At 33.2% G+C, this 19,466-nt stretch overlaps 1 protein-coding gene and 1 long non-coding RNA gene across 6 annotated transcripts; one reads left to right on the top strand and one right to left on the bottom strand.

Moving 5' to 3' along the window:
• Positions 1-90: 90 nt before the first annotated feature.
• On the top strand, positions 91-6,885 carry LOC115966038. Of its 3 annotated transcripts, none has more exons than XR_004086290.1 (5): positions 91-1,840; positions 4,032-4,165; positions 4,331-4,761; positions 5,374-5,434; positions 6,609-6,885. It is a non-coding gene; the product is annotated as an uncharacterized LOC115966038 (long non-coding RNA). The 3 variants fall into 3 exon arrangements; XR_004086291.1 differs by lacking the exon at positions 91-1,840 and having other exon boundaries at positions 3,574-4,165; positions 4,331-4,546; positions 4,695-4,761; XR_004086289.1 differs by lacking the exon at positions 91-1,840 and having other exon boundaries at positions 3,574-4,165.
• Positions 6,886-11,197: 4,312 nt separating this feature from the next.
• LOC115966032 (BTB/POZ and TAZ domain-containing protein 3-like) lies at positions 11,198-18,080 on the bottom strand. Of its 3 annotated transcripts, XM_031085372.1 has the most exons (8): positions 17,865-18,080; positions 17,226-17,312; positions 15,555-15,946; positions 15,155-15,285; positions 14,736-15,046; positions 14,513-14,598; positions 12,241-12,554; positions 11,198-11,661 (listed from the first exon to the last, which is right to left on the bottom strand). In XM_031085372.1, exons 3-8 carry the CDS (start codon positions 15,894-15,896, stop codon positions 11,532-11,534), a joined length of 1,314 nt encoding a protein of 437 aa, XP_030941232.1. In that variant the 5' UTR covers positions 15,897-15,946; positions 17,226-17,312; positions 17,865-18,080; the 3' UTR covers positions 11,198-11,531. The 3 variants fall into 3 exon arrangements, with proteins under 3 accessions (XP_030941232.1, XP_030941233.1, XP_030941234.1); XM_031085373.1 differs by lacking the exon at positions 17,226-17,312; XM_031085374.1 differs by lacking the exon at positions 14,513-14,598 and having other exon boundaries at positions 14,740-15,046; positions 17,865-18,078.
• Between the last annotated feature and the right edge of the window lie 1,386 nt (positions 18,081-19,466).

Genomic DNA, 19,466 nt, shown 5'->3' with positions numbered 1-19,466 from the left:
ATATTGACAACAGAATGAAATTGCCTTCAAACACTGCCTTTCTTTGACGTTGGTCAAGACATTGGTGGTCAAATTGGAGAACAATGATGAGGATGTACTGGAAGGCCTTCAGCCTCACCCAAATTTGAAAAGCTTAAAGATAGTATTTTTCGAAGGTGAGAATTTCCCTTCATGGCTATTGGGGAGTGATAATATTAGGGGTGGCTTGTTACTTTTTGATCATCTATTGGAGATTCGCTTAAGCTACTGTTCGAAGTGTAAAAAACTTCCTACACTTGGACATTTACCCAGTCTCAAAGTTCTTGAAATACGGGGAATGGATAACGTGAGATGCATAGGAACTGAATTTTACGGCAGTTATAATGGTGAGGGATCGAGTAATAGTAGAGGTGGCAGTGGCAGCACCGTGTTGTTCCCAGCTTTGGAAGAACTTGTTTTGGGTGGCATGCGTAATCTAGAAGAATGGAATGACGTGACGGAACCAGCAGCAGAATTAGGAATGATATTTCCTCGCCTTGAGTGTTTGGAGGTTTGGAGATGCGAGAAACTAACAAGTGCTCCACATCATTTTCCGTCTCTTAAGGAATTATATATTTCCAACATCAGAGGCCCGGCATTTGAACAGCTTATTAGCGAGCTTACCACACTCACGTCCCTCCATATTTCAGAAATTTCAGAACTTGCTTGTCTGCCAGAGCATTTTTTGCAAAAAAAATAGGAGTCTCGTGGATTTGACCATAAGTTGTTGTGCTGATTTGGAGTCAATCTTGCCACATGGCCATGTATGGCCCATCTGCACCTCTCTCCGATCACTCTTTATAGATGGCTGTGACGAACTGAGTACATTCCCAGATGCACTGCACAACCTTCATTGCCTTGAGGATATTGAGGTAAAATGGTGTCGTAACCTGAGGTCCTTTCCAAGTATACAAGGTATCGCATCCTTTCTTCAACGCTTGTGGTTATGCTGTAGTGATGAAGCTCTACCACCTGGGCTACAATCCTGTGTGTCTCTTCAACATTTGTTTATAGACGATTGGCCTCATCTGATATCAATTCCAGATCTACGAAATTTGCAGTCTCTTACCGATTTACAAATTTACCATTGCCCTAATCTGATATCGATTCCAGATCCAAAAGAATTGCCTTCTCTTACCCAATTAAAAATTTGGGATTGTTCTAAATTGAAATCGATTCCAGATCTAAAAGAATTGCCTTCTCTTACCCAATTAAAAATTTGGGATTGTTCTAAATTGAAATCGATTCCAGATCTGCCTTCTCTTACTCTACTGAAAATTTCTGGTTGTCCTAATCTGATATCGATTCCAGATATGCGTGAATTGCCTTCTCTTACCCATTTAGAAATTAGCGATTGCCAAAAGTCGAGGTGTGTGCCAGACGGATTAGACTTCACCCGCTTGAAGTGTTTGCGGATCGGTGGGTTTTGTAAGGAATTAAATTCTTTCCCCAGTTTCAATTTCAACGAACGCTCACATGCGCCCCTTGAAGAATTATACCTGTATGGGTGGGCTAGTCTCAACACTCTACCGGAGGAAATTCAATTCTTCACTGCCGTCAAAATTCTTGACATATCTAAATTTGATGAAATGGTCTCTTTGCCTGACTGGTTAGGCAACCTTTCTTCTATTCAAGAGCTATATATTCACAATTGCAAGAACATGATGTATCTGCCCACAACACAAGCCATGCGACGCCTCATCAAACTAGAACAACTATCCATTCATGAATGCCCCAAATTGAAGGAAAGATGTGCAGAAGGGAGCGGCGCAGAGTGGTCTAAGATTGCCCATATTCCGAAATTTTCTTCTAATGGTTACGGGTAAGTCTACCTAATGCAATATCCTTGCCCAATGTTTATAATTTGAAACTCTAGTTTTAAAATCGTATAAATCATTTTTTGATTTTGTTTTGGTGTGTTTTTTTTTTGTTTTTGTTTTTGTTTTTTATAAATCAGTTCGAAACCATTAGAGTATCCACAGCCGAAATTCTCATTTCATCTTATTTTACCATCCCAAAAAGTCACTTTATCAATTATATAATACAATTTTACAATACTTCCAGCATTCCAACTTTTATTTCCCTATTCTACTCATTAAAATAATATTTCTACACAATAAAATAATATATCCTACAATTACATCATATAGTACAACACATTATTTATTCTTTCTCCCTCTTTCTTTCTGTTCAAGAACCACAGTCACTACCACCGCTACACTACACACCTGACAGCACCACCACCATCGACAACCCACAATCTACCGTCAACACCCAAAAAAAAAAAAAAAAAAAAAAAAGCCCAGAGAAAAGACCAGACCCACGCTGCTGCACCTACTGCCCTCTCCGACCATCAACACCACCACCACCCTCTCCGACCAAAAAAAAAAAAAAGCAACCCATGGTCAAAAATCAGACCCACCACCGCCGAAGCTCGAAGGAAGCAGATTCGCCGCTTGGAAGCTTGAAGGAAGTTGATTTTGTTGACCCACGTGGGGAAGGAGAAATGAAAGAGAGAGAGAGAGTTGCCGGAGAAGGAAAAACGCGGAGACCCACCACGCCGATCTCCAACTCAACCGCGCCGATCTCGCTGCTCGCCAATCTAGTAACCCACCACACCGATCTAGAGAGTTGCCGGAGAGTTTAGCCTAGAGTGAAGGTAATGAGAATTGCGCCGATCTTGTCAATCTAGAGAGTTGCCAGAGAGTTTAGCCTTGAGTGAAGTAATGAGAAGAAGAGAGAGCAAGAAGAAAAGAGAGCAGAAAGAAAGAGAGAGAAAAGGAAGAGAAAGAAGAATGAGATAATATAATAATAATTTTCAATTATACAATGTTGCTACAGTACCATCTTACAAATAAAATGGTACTGTAGCAGTATTGTAAAAATTTTTACAATTGACACATTTTGCAAGTCCGGCTGGAGCAACATTTGAAGGCTGAAATGGTAAAACATCTCAACATTTGTCATATGGCATTTGGGCTGCGGATGCTCTTAGGAGGAATGCTATGATTACAAGCTTGCCCCAATTTGCACAACAGCAGAGTGGTCTGAAATTGATGGAAAATATATTGAAGGGTTGTAGCTTAGATTGGTCCAAGACAGATGAGGGGTAACATTGTCAAACAGGATGTACTTTGAAGATCATATAGATTTTTAATATTAAAAGTAATGAGTGGTAAGCTTAGTCATATCTTATATACACTTCTCTTCTTTTTATCCATTGTTTTTTCTGTATTTTACATAATATTATTCTGGCGTGATTAGTGTTGGTACTGGGGCAAGCCTTTATGAAATCTATATCTTGAGATAGTATTGTTATAATGCAAATATGCAATACAATTATCCATCTAACCTGCCAAGTAACCACCAACCTTATTCTTTTCTCCTCCGCAACTAATTAACAGAGAATTTCTGATTTTAAGAGCCATGTATAAAGTGTAGGAAATTTCAAAGTCAAGAAGAAACTATTATTCTCTTTCTTGATTTTAGAGTGATACTTTCATTCGAAACTTTCTTTACATAAAATTTTCCCACTTTTTCATTTTCTAAAGACTTGACAAGATTGTTCTTCACTTTGGATTCAAGACTATATACTCTTTCATTCTGTGGAGATTTGATTAGATATTTACCTTGAGAAAATATATTCCCCAAACGTTTTTGGATATTAATACATGTCCACATACAATTTTTAATGGTGAACTCATGAATCTTTTGTGTTTGCCTAGTTTTATTCTGTTGCATTGTTTCTCAAATTTGATAATTTATTCAGAATATTCATGGCATAGTATCATGCTTTGATCTTTGAAATTCATAATAATAAATAGTATCATGCTTTGACCATAGCGGAAAGATCTTTTGGTACTTGTGGAATTAAAATTAATTTATCTATTACTGATGGCCCTAATACTCTGCTTTAGTAGAAAAATGAAGGATCTTTTATATCCTGCATACACTACTTATGATTGCGAAAATTTGATGCATCTGTACCCACACAATGTCTCACCATTTTGCAGAAACTGCAAAGCATTTATTGTCCCCATCTAAAGGAAGGATGTGTGAAGGGAAAGAGCCAGGTGGTCCTAAATTGGCATGAAGAAAATAAGTTTGCCAAATGTTATGGATATACCTGGCCACAATATATAAAATGGTGAACTCATGAATCTTTTGTGTTTGTCTTGTTCAGTGCTATTGAATTGTTATTTAGAATCAACATGACATAGAATCATGCTTTGTACATAGTAAAAGATTTCTTTAGCTATTGTGGAATTAAAGTAATTTTTGTACTAATGGTGCTAATACTTTGCTCTATTAGGAAAAGGAAGGTTCTTTTCAAGACCTGCTTATTGTAATTATGATTGCAAAAAGCTGATATAATGCCTCACCATATAGTGGAAATTGTAGATTTTTGTTGTCCCCCATTAAAGGGATATGTGCCAAGGGAAAACTGAAAAGAGCCAGGGTGGTCCAAGATTGTCCAAATATAATACAAATAGAAAGATTGTTCATATTCTGTCATAGAAATCCACTGGTAAGTCAATCTAAAACAGACTTCCTTCCATTCCCTTTTTCAACATTTTTTTTTTTTTTTTTCATATTACTAAAATATCAGCTTATCTTTCCTAACATATTCCACTTCCTTGAAGTTAGTCACAAATTTGGGAATGATGTGTCTGCAGGGATAGTTTCAAGTACTCATTTTTTAGCCGGGAGAATTGAGATCTACTTAAGCACAAATAATTGCAGGTACTTCAACTCTAATTTGAAGGCTACCCTCCCGCTTCCTTCACCTCTTCCAATAAAACCTACTAAGATTCCTCCCTTTTCTCTAGGTTAAATTATTTATACTACTTACAGATGCCAATTATCCTTCATATCCTAATTAGAGGTGTACTTCAGCACAATGTTCTTCAAGATTTCCCTTGTTTTGAATATCCAGATAAACTCTCTCTCCAATGCCCTTTTGTCTAATGTTTCACTTCGGAATATGTTAGTTGTTCCTTATTGCCACACCGCATTTCTTAACCTATTCACCAAAGTTGCTGATTTCTAGTTGCCTTCATGTAAAAGAAGGATATGCCAAGGGAAAGGGTACCTTGTGTCCTAAGATTGCCTAAATTCAAATAATACAGACATCATAGAAAGCAAGTGATAAACACCTCACAGGCTGACTTCCTACTCCCTTCTTTATTTATTTTTCTTATATGTGTTTCATAAGTGGTCTAGTATTGTTTTTTAATTAAAATAAGTGATCTAGTATTTTTTTTTTTTTATGAAAATAAGTGACCTAGTATTTCTTCACTGATATACTCACTTTTATTAAGTTATTAACAAAATTTGGGCATCATGCTCTTGAAGGGCTATTTTGTAGTTATTTTCAATTGGGAGGATAGTTCAAATCTATTTGGAACAAGTCAAGGTACTTCATCTCTCCTTTTTACTAAGGCATTTTTCTTTTCATAATATAATGCATGAGAAACTGTGTTTTTGTTAGTTATTTTCTTACAATTATCTTTCCCTAGTTCTAAAACAATACTAATACATACACTTGATTGTTATTTCACAAATGTTAAAAGTCTTCAAATGACACTAAGTTTTTGTTCATTTGAACAATTTTTCTAACAATTGCTTAATTATCAGAGATCCAGCCTTAGAGGTGTACTTCAATGGACTATATTATATAGAGCAAGTTGCTCCTTGCTAAAACATGTACGTGTACAAATATATAAATGATATTAGTGATTATCCAGAAAGTAAATTGTAATTGGAGCTTATAAAATTTGTCAACCCTAATGCATCTTGAATCTCTTTGTCACACTTGAATTTCTTCTTACCAGCAATACACAATTAAAATTTAAAATTGGAGGAATTCTTTTGTATTGTAAAAGGAAAAGTACAAGAATCAGTCCTTTCTCCAGTCAATAACATGTCAATAGTGTAAAATAGGCTCTTCTATATGTGGGTGGCTTAATTTTTTTTCTACTCTTCATCTACGTTGAACACATTACTGTAACATATTTGAAAATCACAGAACTGAATAGTGAGAATATCTTCTATAGTGGTGTAAGTGTCATTGTGTCACAAAATTACAAATACCGGTGATCTGTCATTGTCCCAAATTAGAGGTCTTTTAGTTTAGCACAAAATGGTCTAAAATTGCTCATGTTCCAGTGAATAAGATAAACCTTTGATGCATCTTACTCCAAGGTCAAAATCATTTAAATTTGGTTTGCTCTCTCAAACCTTCTTGTGTCTGCTTGCTTTTTCACTTTGAAGTCAACTAAAAGATCATGATTTGTTCTCCACTTTGCTTTCGCTTGTTTGCTTTATATATATTGCCAATGATTTCCAAAGAGTCTAGTGTCAAACCTTTAATTCATATTTTTTAACATATTTTACTGCATAACTTTTGTGTATCTTTAAATTTTAGCTCTATTTGTACAGTTCTTGAATTATCCCTTTCCCTTATGTTTTCATGTTCATTAAACTCTGATCTGCTTGTTAAAGTTGAAGATTTTAGAAAACTTTTCTACAAAACCAGCTACTTTCAAGCCAAAATTGGAAGGTCAACTCCTATTTTGATGAAATTTCAGAATGTTGTTCCTGACAAAGAAAGCCTCGTGTTGACTGGTGTTGCTTGAAATCCCTCTCCATTTGCACGGATGGTAGGACCCACTTTGTGAGATCTTTTCTAGTTGTTATTGTTGTAATCCAAGAATGGCTTTTTTTATGTCTTTGTAGACTCTAGCATTTGTTCTAGAAAGATTGTTGTAAACACATTATTCTATAGTGGAAGATTTTACTGGACTAGGTCTCGTGGTTTTTCCCTTCCCATTGAAGGGTTTTCCACGTAAAAATTTGGTATCTTGATTGTGGGTTGTTTCTACACTTTTTTTTTTTTTTTAAATATTGGTTATTATGTTTTGCTAGTTTATTTGAAATACTCATTGAATTTTCACAAAGAGAGAAAAAGAAAATAATTTCATTGTGTGTTGAATTAATTGGCTATTTTTCTTGATAAAGGTTGATCTTCAAATTAGACAATTTTTGGTGCCTAACCCGTTCCATTCACCATACCCTAATGTCGAATCCTCTATGGTTATATATATTAGATCTCTATATAGAGGTCTAGCTACTTCTTGGAACTTAAGAAATTGACAACTCTACTCTTTGCACTAAGCTTGAGTTCATTACGTAATACCCTTTCCATGTGTTGGATGGATGTATATTGGATTACTCCAATTCACCACGTGTCAAAATATTGTCTTTTTTAAGAAGTAAATAGGCACTTTTATGACATTCATAACTTTCGCCTTCCTTTACTTGAAAGTCATTATCTTTTTTATTCAAGTTGAGGGAAAGAAAAAAAAATAGAGGAAATCCAAAAATAACATTAGAGGAAATGGTTTGAGAATTTTTAATCATAGGTGACTCTGAGAATGTCTATTGTTCTCTCTTTGGTTCAGGGAAATGGTTTTGGACATCACATTTGGTTTTACATTCAAAGCTTGGGAAGAATACTAGAAAATGTTTAATCATATGTGACTTTGAATAGTTCTCTGCTAACCTTTTAACTATCCTTAGACCTAAAGCTAGTTAATGGTTAGTTACCGTTATTAATCACCCCGTCAATATTGTTGGCTAACTTTGATGGTTAAAGATCATAGTCACTTTTGTGTACACCCATTATTCAAAACAAGTCATTTTCACAAAAGAAGAATTAAATATATATATATATATATATATATATATATCTTGTACTGTATTCAATTTCATCTTCTACTAGAAAGTTATTTTGTGTGCGTTTGGGTTAGGATGAAAAATAAAAATTATTTCACTATTCAGCTTATTTTTGCTACTATTTATAGGCTCCACTGCACTTTTTGACACTATTCATGGGTCTTACTATACTATTTCAACTAACTTTTACATTTATCTACAATACTTTCAGCAATAATTTTTCAGTTTCAACAAAATAAACGATATCCAAACAGACCCTTTGTTTGAAACAAACGTAAATTTTAAAGAATTTGAAATTTTTATTCATATTAATTGCTAGAGAAGTTTACAATTTACTTTATCAACAGTTTTCTAATATGGATTTTTTTTTTATTCCTTTAAAGTTATGCTTTCCTGTTAGGCAACCCATGGTTTCGCTGCTATAGGTGCCTAAGCTAGATTAAAACCAAGATGTTTGTCATGTTCCTTTTTTTGTCCCCCTCCCCTTCATTCAAATTAGAAGTTAAAATGGTCTAAGTGTTAAAGATGATTGTATACGAGGACAATCTATGATAATCTGCTATAATATGAAAATTAATAGTCTTTTACTCTTCTATTGCCATATACATTGACTGTGAACAAATCAATAAACCACACTTAATTTCTTATTATTTTTCTTATTCAATGTCACAAAGGACCACTTTATAGAAGGCCTTGCAACCGTGACATGAGAAAGAGAAAGAAATGTTGTTATAGATTACTAGGCAGCGTAGTCACAAACTCACACAATATATGGGAATATATAATTATTTTGAGATGTGGTATAATGTATGATTTATTCTCTAAATTTTATTGTAAATAATTTGTTCTTCCTAAAAATGAAACAATTTTTAAAAGAAATTTATGACTATTTTTAAAAATATATAATTTTTCTCATTTTTGGTGTTTTTTTATTGATCTTATTCATTTTTGAAATGTTCTATATTTTTTTAACTATTTTTCTTATGCATTATATTTGCCTAATTTATTTCAGTACAACTAAAATGTTTAAGTTTCAAATTTATTATTCAAACTTCTCATTCTTTTAAGAAGATTATTATAATAATAATAAATTATCAAATAATTAAAATTGATATTACTCAAATAACTGATAGCAATTCAAACCTATCTTCCATTTTTAAGTAAGTACACCAAAGTGGACAAAAATGAACTTAATGGATCGAGATAGACCTAATAGACTGAAATGGACCTAATTGACCAATGTGGACTGAATAGACCAAATTGGACCGAATGAATCGAAATTGACCGAATTGGACCAAATGCCCAACCATAATTAGTAAACATAACTCAAAAAATTAACAATAATTATATTAATAAAGTGATGTAAAAACCATAATATGTGATAAGTAATGGATTCCAACATGATGGAAGTGGTTTGTTGTTAAAGTAACATCATTCAAATTCTTATCACATTAATATTTTTAACTAAATTATTATGCATGCATTTATGATTCTATGTACTTGTTGAAGGTTTTATTCAAGTCGAATTTAGTTACATGTAGAGTTTTTTTTTTTTTTTTTGGAGAAAGATGTAGAGAAAGTTGGTATACCACAAAAAAGCATATCAAGAAAACCACTTGCATGTAATATTTTATACAAAAACAAAAAGAAACAAATATATATATATATATATATATATATATCATATGGCCTTTATTATCTCTATCTCTTGAAATTATTGAAAAATGACATATGGTTCTCTAAATAGGAGCGGAACTAGACAACTTGGCCTTAAATACTATATTAGCATATAGATATGAATACAATTATGGAATGAGACTATCTTTTAAAGTAACTATAAACTAAAAATAAATAAATGATGTCTCCATCCAAGGTATTTGTATTACATGTATTTTCTATTATAGTTAAATTTAGGTTCAAGAATGTGCAAAGACAAGCTTGTGAAAGTTGATGATCATATCATGATTGATAAGATAATTAGTTTTGGGATGGAGCAAAGGAATAATGCATTATTACATATATTTATATTTATATAAATATTTTTTAAAGAAATAATGAAAAGAAAATGATAAAATAGCCACTAATGTGGCTCAACTGAAACGAAGCAACAATAAAGTGTTGCAATTTAGCTTTTAAATATAGATAATATTGGTATAGATATAGATTAACTTGTTGTATGTAATAATTAAAGAATTTGAGTTTATTTATCTTTTAACACAATAATATATCTTGTTTTTCATTATTTTATTTAACTTATATCACAATAGCATATTTTGTTTTTAATTATTAGGAAAACCATGGTTCAAATTCCTATGTATGATTTAGTACCTATTAGCTACGACTTATTTCTTTAGCTTCTTCAAAATGGACCATTTGAAAGAGCTGTTTCTAAAAGAAAAAGGAAGATTTAAAAAGTAGTACTTTGAAGAAATGTGGTTTCGAAATGGGGCGTCAAAAGGGAACTAGTGTCATTATGTATAGTATATCTCTCTTGCATTTTAACTCTTTATTTTACTCATCTATTCAATCATATGCATATATATCTGGTTCAAAATGTGAGGATTTGCAAAGATGCTGAAGGCCATGCTTATACATTATGTATTCTGAACAGTATGGATCAATTATTCATTATAGGCCGCTGAGTATTTTGCCCACTGGGCATTATGCCACTGTAAATAGGCTGGGTTTGCTCTCATATATATTTCCATTTGGAAATTTTTTTTTTAATTGACGTAAAACCTCACCAAAGCAAGACTCTTTAGACCCATTTTTAGAGAGTAAACTATGGATATATGTTCCCACCCACCGGAGCTGTGTATCAAGTATATTAAGTAATTCAAAAGAACCGTTTGTGAATATTGAACCTAAGATGTCAGGGTCTATAGCTCACCCCAAGCTTCCAACCACTTAGGCTGCACCCTGATGGGTTGTTTGGAAAGCAAATTAAATTGGCTCCTCTAAATAAACATGTTGAAGCTTCTTTTGTTGCATACATAAGTTACATCCAGTTTTCCCCTGCATCCTTATGCTCCATTCTGGATCATTCAAATTTCATGAAAAATCATATTGCATAAGGAAGATAGATATATGAAAGGAATTGAATTTTTTGAAGTTTCATAATGGATGCTTTTGAAACATGTTTTGTGGTAAAACTTGGTATATTTCCTTAAGACATTATATCTTTGGTTTTATAAATAAATTCAACCATATTATGTATACGACAGTGTAGCACAACCATGGGACTTTTGGCCAATGCACTTCCTTGAGTATAATTACAGCTTCCATAGCTAGCTGGTTGAATTTAATTGAAAATTCCCAAGCTACAACACCTAAAATACTGTATTTAAGTGTTACCCTTATAAATAAACTTATTCTTTCCACTTTATGTAAGTCAAGCCAAATATGGCCTTAGGTTGGTATGTGGCACATTCAACAGAATTTAACACCATCATTCATGCAGTAACAAAATCAGACACTTGTGCTGCCATTACAAGCATTTTATAAGTTTGTTTGTCAATGGTTCACAGCCTGAACTGAATTTAATTTGGTAACCTTTTTGGTTTATAACTTTAGTCCTGAAAGACTTGCATGCAAACAAACTCTCATTGTCCACAAGGACACATAATCTAATTAATTTTTTCCACAATTTTCATTATTTCTTACAAGGACTGGGATTATGCACCTCCCGTTAATTCATTTTCCCCCAACAAATCCAAGATGCTTTATTAATCGCCTCACATTCTTTAGAATATACAAGGTGCATTTCATATAAAAGGTCATAAAAAAGCAGAGCGCCGACCTGAGAATGGCCCCAGTGAATTCTTTGCAGATATCACTTTGCTGACCAACAGTCTCCACCTAGCCTCATCTTTCTTCGCCTGCTGCTGCATTTTTTCCTTGAAATGCCTGGAAGCAAGAGGGAAAAAAGAGAACTTATTAACAATATCATTAAATTTATCATATATGAATGTTGTCCACATGTATCACTCAAAACAAGTTGCTGCATTTTTTACTTGAAATGCCTAGAAGCAGGAGAACAGAAATAATCTTATTAAGACAATTATCAAATTTATCATATAGGAATGTTGCCCAAATTAATCACTCAAAATAAACACAACTAAGATTAGGATTCTGCCAGTGTTAGCGCACTACCCAGTTACCAAGTCTTCGGTTCAATGCCTACTGAGCATTGCCCAAGTGATTGAACTAACTACTCTCAAGTCTCTAGAATAGATTTTTTTTTTCTTTAATGTCTGTCGATAACTTAGGTGAAATTCAACCTGACTGCCATTCAATAGGAGGTTTTCACCTTTGATAATGATCTTATTGAGCAAATGTTAATCTAAGACTCTGGCTGACATGTGCACAACATGACATTCTACATCTTTCATCACTTTTTTTTTGGGGAAGTGGGGATTGGACTAATCATATACTTTCCCCAGACAATGAAGGGCATAGAGGCAAAGATGGAAGTTTCATGCTTACCTGCAAAGAGGGACCTTGCAAGAATCATGGTCATTGCACAAGCGAGAATGCAATTCAAGCAGCTGCCACATGCGCTTGCAGTGAACACATCCACCAGGAACTCGGGTCTTACAACTGGAGAAGTGACGGACTAAAGTCTCAAGCCCTTTGCAAGCTGGGAAACCACAAGCAACCTGGCTTCCTTTCAGAACCTTGTCACGAGGCCCTATTGTTCTACACCCATCCCTGCATATGTGAAGGAGGGCTTCCATTGCCTCATGCAGTTGCAAGTACACCTTTTTCTCTTCCATTCTCTTCAATCGGTCTTCTTTTCTCTGAAACAAAGAATCGAAGAAAAAGATTATGAAAGAAATGTAAGCTGATGATTGAGAACAAAAAAATTTGTTGTCCAACAAATTGTTTATCAATGACTGAAGAATATGAGCTTTCTACTTATGAAAGTCACAAATTGACAAGTATACAATGTAAATAATTTTAAATTCACCTAAAATTAAAAAGGGTAAACTATAATAGCCTCCCTCAAGGTTTAGGGAAATGTAAGAAAAACCCTCTTATTTTTATAAATGAAAATCCACCTCTTTGAGGTTTTGATTTATATTAACAAATAAGTCCTCAAGATCATTTATGTCCATTACAAATGAAGTCAAATGGGTTGGGAGATTACTCACGGATGTGGGTTGGAGAGGGTCAAGTGGGGTGGACTACTAAATTATGCAGAAGGGCTCACGGATGTGGTTTGTGGCGTGGTATTCATGATGGTTGGGAGAGTTTCTCCAAACATGTGGCCTTAGTGGTGGGTGATGGCACTCGTATTCTTTTCTGGCATGATAAATGGGTTGGAGATTACTCACTAAAAAGGCTCTATCCTCAGTTGTATGTGTGTTCTAATGATAAAGAAGCTTGCATCTCGGATGTTGTATGCTACCAGGAGGATGGTAATGTTAGAATTTGGAATTTGAGATTTCATAGGGATTTTCATGAAAGGGAATTAGAGGATGCCTACTCTTTCCTTGAGTGCATTCAACCTCGGATCCCTAGGGGAGGTGGGAGTGACACTTCTCATTGGTGTCTCAAAGGGAATGGCAAATTTGATACCAGGTCCTATTATAATACCATTAAGGGTGCAGCTGTATCCATTTTTCCGTGGAAGGGTGTTTGGAAAGCTAAAATTCCTAAGAGGGTCGCTTTTTTTGTGTGGACAGCGGTTCATGGGCAGATCCTTACATTGGATAATCTTATGCTTAAAGGTCGCATTTTGGTGAATTGGTGTTGTATGTGTCATCAGAATGAGGAAACGGTGGATCATCTTCTCCTCCACTGTCCTATAGCTCACTCTTTGTGGGTTTATATGTTTCAAATCTTTGGGACGCAATGGGTCATGCCAGGTTCTGTGGAAAGTTTGGTGTATTGTTGGAGTTTTTGGCTGGGAAAATTTAATTCAGACATTTGGAATATGGTTCCTGGCTGTTTGATGTGGATTGTTTGGACGGAAAGAAATCGGCGCTCTTTTGAGGATACCGAGAAATCCTTGGTTCAGTTACAAGCGCTATGCCAAAAGACTTTATTTGATTGGTCTAGATGTTGGGGCTTCTCAGATTGTTCCACTATCTTGGAGTTTATTTCGTCTCTTAGTATTGCTCATTAAGTTTATTTTTGTTGTTTGGTGCTGTTTGTTTGTTTGTTGCTGTTTGTTTGTTTGTAGCATTTCTTTGTGTTCACCATCATGAACACCTTGTACTTGCTTTCTTCTATTTTTCAGTTTGATTAATAAAATTCTTATTACTTATCAAAAAAAAAAAAAAACAAATGAAGTCAAAATACATGTTTTTCAAATTAAATTCTCATCCAGGATAACCTCAATATAATGCTTACTATCCAAATTGGTTATATGAAGAAAATTAAAACTACAAGGAGTAAATGTAAATTTTAAAAATAAAAGTGGATTTCTAGCATTTCCCCAAAACACGGGGGAAGTTAATGTACTTTACCTAATTTGAGGGGGAAAAACATAGAGTTAATCCATTGATTAAAAAAGATGAAGAGTAGTTTTCAACAAATGGAGTGGGTCCTCTGTACTAATATGTGAAGGGTAGTGAGAAGGGTGGGGGGAAGTAAATAATCTTCTATATTAATGTTATGAAAAGCATAGATTTGGATATTTTTACACACTAGGACCAAGTAGATAGTCCATTGCAGGATATGTTGTGCAGATCCCAACAGTAAGAAAGTAAAGGTAGGATTTTTTTTTTACAAGGCTTAAAAGTTAACTAACCAGGAAGTTAGTATATTGTGGATCCATTAGGAGGTTGTTGAGCCAGGGATCTACCACATACCCAGTGCAAAAACCTTCCTTGTTGCCTTAATTGTTACAAAATTCAACAGATAGTTAACGTACATAAATTATAGCAAGCATATATTTATATATCCATTAAAATTTCCATGCTTAGTTCATGATGACAGATATAATTTTCCTTGAACAAAGAACAGGAACTGACTTACTGAATCTGCCTCAACAAGGCACTCTAGAAGTTCTTGTTCAAGTGCAGGATTAGCCCGCTTCATTACTTTCCAACCTTCAGTTGAAGATATAGTTTTGAAGTCTCTGATAATCATATGAACACAAATGAAAGAGAGCCGTGGTGCATCACAATTCCTTGCCAATTGAAGTACATCTATCACGTTTTCTTTGGTCAGCCAGCCCTGCTCCAGAACATATATACAAACTCTTTTCAGCGATGGGACTGAGTAGGAGTGTGATAAAACCAACAAATGGAGAACAAACTGCTTCATTTCATCCTCTTCATAGCTGCATTAGAATATTAAAGAAGAAATAACTTTGAGCATTTTAGCTAGAATCGCTATCTGAGAGAGAGATGGGGATGCAAAAAGATGGAAAAGGACAACTCCAACATACCAGGACGAGTAAATAAAACGGATAAAAGCATAGGCAGCTTGATAAGGCACCCCGGGAATCTTGATGTATCTCATACCATTCTTAACTTTTGATTGCTGTAGAATATTCCCTAGCACAGGAGATGCAACACTCTGCATAGTGAAAAAAAAAGCCTTTAGGCCCATCCCTGTTCAAAAATTCCTCAGCAACTAAAATAAAGAAATTCCAGGAATTTGCATGTGATGAAATTATAGTTTCAATAGTCCCATTGCCTCATTTAAACCAGCATTTCTAGAAATTGAAAAGGCAGCAACTTTGTCAGTTAATATTTTCAAGTGAATGTCTTTACACTTTTAAGTCAGGACCAGCAATAAAAAATTGGGCTAGCTCAAAATTATAAAAGGAAGTTCAATTGACTCACCAGAATACTGGAATGAGCCAGAATATATGATTTGTCCTCTGTAATAATATAGACATCTGAACCATATCCTTCCTTGAAAAGCTTGTCCCATGTATCTTTTGTTTCCTTGGGGACAGAGCTACACTCTGAAAGCCTATTGGAATATTTGATTCTAATACAGGATTTACTAGGGAGAGAAGGTGGTGTTGGAATATTACATTTAGAGGATACAGAAGAGGAGGGAACTTCCAGCACAGGTAAAATATCGGCTGGATTATCTTCTTCTAGGTGTATATTAAAAGATCCACAGAAGGATTCACCAGTTGAGGATGGCCAGGGATAGTCAAGATCTGATGAAGCCATTATATACTAGGTATTACGTACTACACAGCTATCAAATTCTAATCAAGGATCTGCATACAAGATAAAAATAGATTATGAGAAGTGTAAATTAATTGCAAGCGGCTAAAGTTCAAAATGATATTAAAAGAGTATCAATGAAACAAAGGGAACATAGTGTGCATGGTATTTAACGATGATATTAATGAAACAGTGATTATGTTGGAAACAAATCTAGATATATAGTTGCTTAAATGGGATCTAAAGTTTGCATCAAAATGTCAAACTTCTTCAGAAAAGGAATGCCAAACAGATGTAAACAAACAAAGCAGAACACCCTATATTATCAAATAGGAAAAGAATCAATTTCATACATCCTTTACTATGACTTGTAGAACATTCATAAAGTTGCTTTGCTTTGAGGTTACAGATTTCTTCCATGCCCACAAAACTCAATACTAGGAAAACCTTAATTTAGTCTACCACAAAAGTTCAGAATCCACCTTAAACAGATACTTTACTTTAAACCATAACAAATTGGTTAAATGAATCTTCCATAAATCTTACATGTGCCATTCACACAAATTTAGACATTGAAATGTGCAATTGTGCATACATACTGTAACCTTTATAGGGGAATGTGTTCAGAAGAATTAATCATAAAAGTAACAAACGAAAACATACAAGGATTATAGCATCTATTCCATTGATGACCAAAGTAATTAAAAAAAAAGTAGTTGGAGATTACGATAATGATTGAAGTGTCAAATTCAAGACAAAAGTCCACACTCACACACACATTAACAATTAAAAAATTGCAAATGATACATATTGATTAATGATTACAAGAACATGCATAAAATGTAAATAAATAATAAATAAGACTTCCTTTTTATTTATTAAACAAAGATGATATCCACAGAACATGAAGAAATAAAAGGAATTTTTATATAGAAACCAAGTTTGGCAGCTAGTCAACCATTAAGCATTAATACAAAACAAACGATAATTACATGGTAGAAATTTCTTAGATGACAAGGAAGTATAAGAAAATAAATAAAAAAACTTCAAGTCTTACAAAAAGTATTTTCCTTTGGGGAAAAGTTCTGGTCAAGTTTGAATTAAACAACCTGATTCAAAAATTTAGACTTTACCCTCCTGGGTCTGACTGTATTTAGTTTTGGCTCATGAGTTTAGTGTAGTCATTACAATCTGTGTAAATTAGACCCAAGTGGGTAAAATCACTCTTTGGTGGATCAAACTTTGACCCAAATCACAGGTGGGTTAAATTTAATTAACTTTTTAAAGGTTTCTCAGCAACCAAATACATACACATCAGATGGGGAGAGTTACCTTCAGAAAAGGCAGCAAATCTCACACAAAAATATTTGAGATTTGTGCAATTCTTCCTAGAAGCTTAATGGTACAGAGCTATAGAACCTGAAAATCAAATTTTTAAAAAAATTATTAATAATATTCCAAACAAGCCCCTTCAAATATCTTCACAAAAATCAAAACCCAAATCAATCATAGTATTCAAAACATAATAACAAAAGCATCCTCAAGTCAAAGTCCTAAACTTTTCTTCTGCTATATAAAATTTCTCTGATGAGAAAAATCCGAACTTTTAAGGTGGAAATGTATTTCAATTTCCAACAAAAAATCACACTTCTAAAAAAACGAACTTGATTTGATTTTCAGGGAAAATATTTGATGGGTATTATTTTTATTAAAATAAAAACACAAAGTAGCAATGGAGCCAAAATAATTTTCTTCTAGTAAAATATGCTCACCCCAAAAAAAAAAATTAATAAATAAATAAAAATCTTCTAGAATTTAGAAACTATTAAAAAAAGAAAACCCACCCGGAAAACACTGATTAAAACTGCATCAAAGTGATTTTAACTTCAAATTTCACAAGAAAAAAGAGAAAGCAGCTAATCAAACCGAACAGATGGGAAATAGTTATGAAGGAGAAGAAATTGGAGGTACCTTAATGAAGAGGTAGATACATCAAGTGATTGTAGGAAATGGGTCAAGATTTGTTTATGGAAAATGCAATGAAAAGACTGATGGGTCTGTGAGTATTTTTATTTTTATTTTTTTTGTGTGTGTGAAGCAGAGCAGAGTAATATAGACAAAGATTTTAGTGAGAGAGAGAGAGAGAGGGAGAGAGAGAAAGACGTGTGCCTAAAACAGGAGGGAAATTGAGAGTAGGAGTCTGTTATTTATTGGGGGAATGAAAGGCATTAGTTTTGGTCTTTAATGTCATTTAAGTCTATTATTTATGGTAAACTTTGTTTCTTTTTCTTTCTTTCATTTTTTATCATCATGGTTGTTGCTGTTATGGTTATTTGTCATCTCATGGTATATTCAATTATTATCTTCTTTTTTTTAATTTAATATTTGGGTGAGGATTTATTTTAGATCTTGGATATCAGAAAAATAAATGTTATCTTTACAATATTTTTACAACATTGTTAAAAAATGTAGCATTTTTCTTATTAAAAAAATTAGAAAAACAAGTAAATATTTCAAGAAACTTTTTTTCTCCTAACATATGGGACCCATACATGTGGGGCTCATAAACCTCTTTTAAAAATGAGAAAATATCTCATGGAATTTCTCTCATATTATTGTGAGACCCATATTTATGGGATACATAGCTTATGAGATAAATATAAATCTTTTGTACTATTTTTTATGTTTTACTTCATGTTTCACTAATCACAATTTATAATGTATTTATTCAATCTTTCTTATAAAATACTCAAAGTTGTGACCGAAAAAAAAAAATAAAATAAAATTGATGACCAATTGAAATTGGTATAACATGAAATGGTACACAAAAAGTGGTATAGTAATAATACAGAGGATTTGAATATGAAACCGTTTAGTAACATATTTTATTGTTAGAAACTTAGAATCACCAAAAAAATTATTATTTGAGTTAATGCTCTTGGCCATTGAGTTATTGTCTTTATAAGACTATGGATAATAAACAACTATTATCGAAAGAGGATAATAAACTACTACTATTTTTGTGGCTGAATTATTTGTTAAAGCTGAATTTTGTCCCTACAGTATAGAATGTATCAATTTTATTTATTGAAGTTTCAGAGAAAGTATACCACTTGCTGTCAAAGTTGACTGTTGACATCATAAAAATTGTTCCACATTTGAATACTTTGATTTATTTGCAGGGTCTAGAGCTTCTTTTTTTTTCTTTTTTTAATATAAAATTACATGTTACAGTTTCTGTTTGTTTTAATATTTAATATTTTCTCTGTGTTATCTCAAATTTTTTAAAATATTTTCTATATAATAAATCACTTTCTAAAAAATATTTCCTAAAAACTATTTAATTTTTCTATGTTTAGAACTAGAAGAGACCTTAAAATAAATTGTAAAATTATCTATTAACCTCTTCTATTTAGCAACGCGTGGATAAAATTGTTTTCCTTACTTAACTTCACCTAAGACAAAATTATTTTCTAGAAAATTTTAATAGAAAACAACTTTATCTCACATTAAGCTTAAGTTAAATAAGGGAAGTTAAGAGATAATTTTCATTTGACATTTTTTTTTAATACT

Source organism: Quercus lobata, chromosome 10 (genome assembly GCF_001633185.2).
Source record: "Quercus lobata isolate SW786 chromosome 10, ValleyOak3.0 Primary Assembly, whole genome shotgun sequence".
NCBI lineage: Eukaryota > Viridiplantae > Streptophyta > Magnoliopsida > Fagales > Fagaceae > Quercus > Quercus lobata.
Note: the sequence above shows the minus strand (reverse complement) of the source record. Positions and strands in the feature narration are given on the sequence as shown.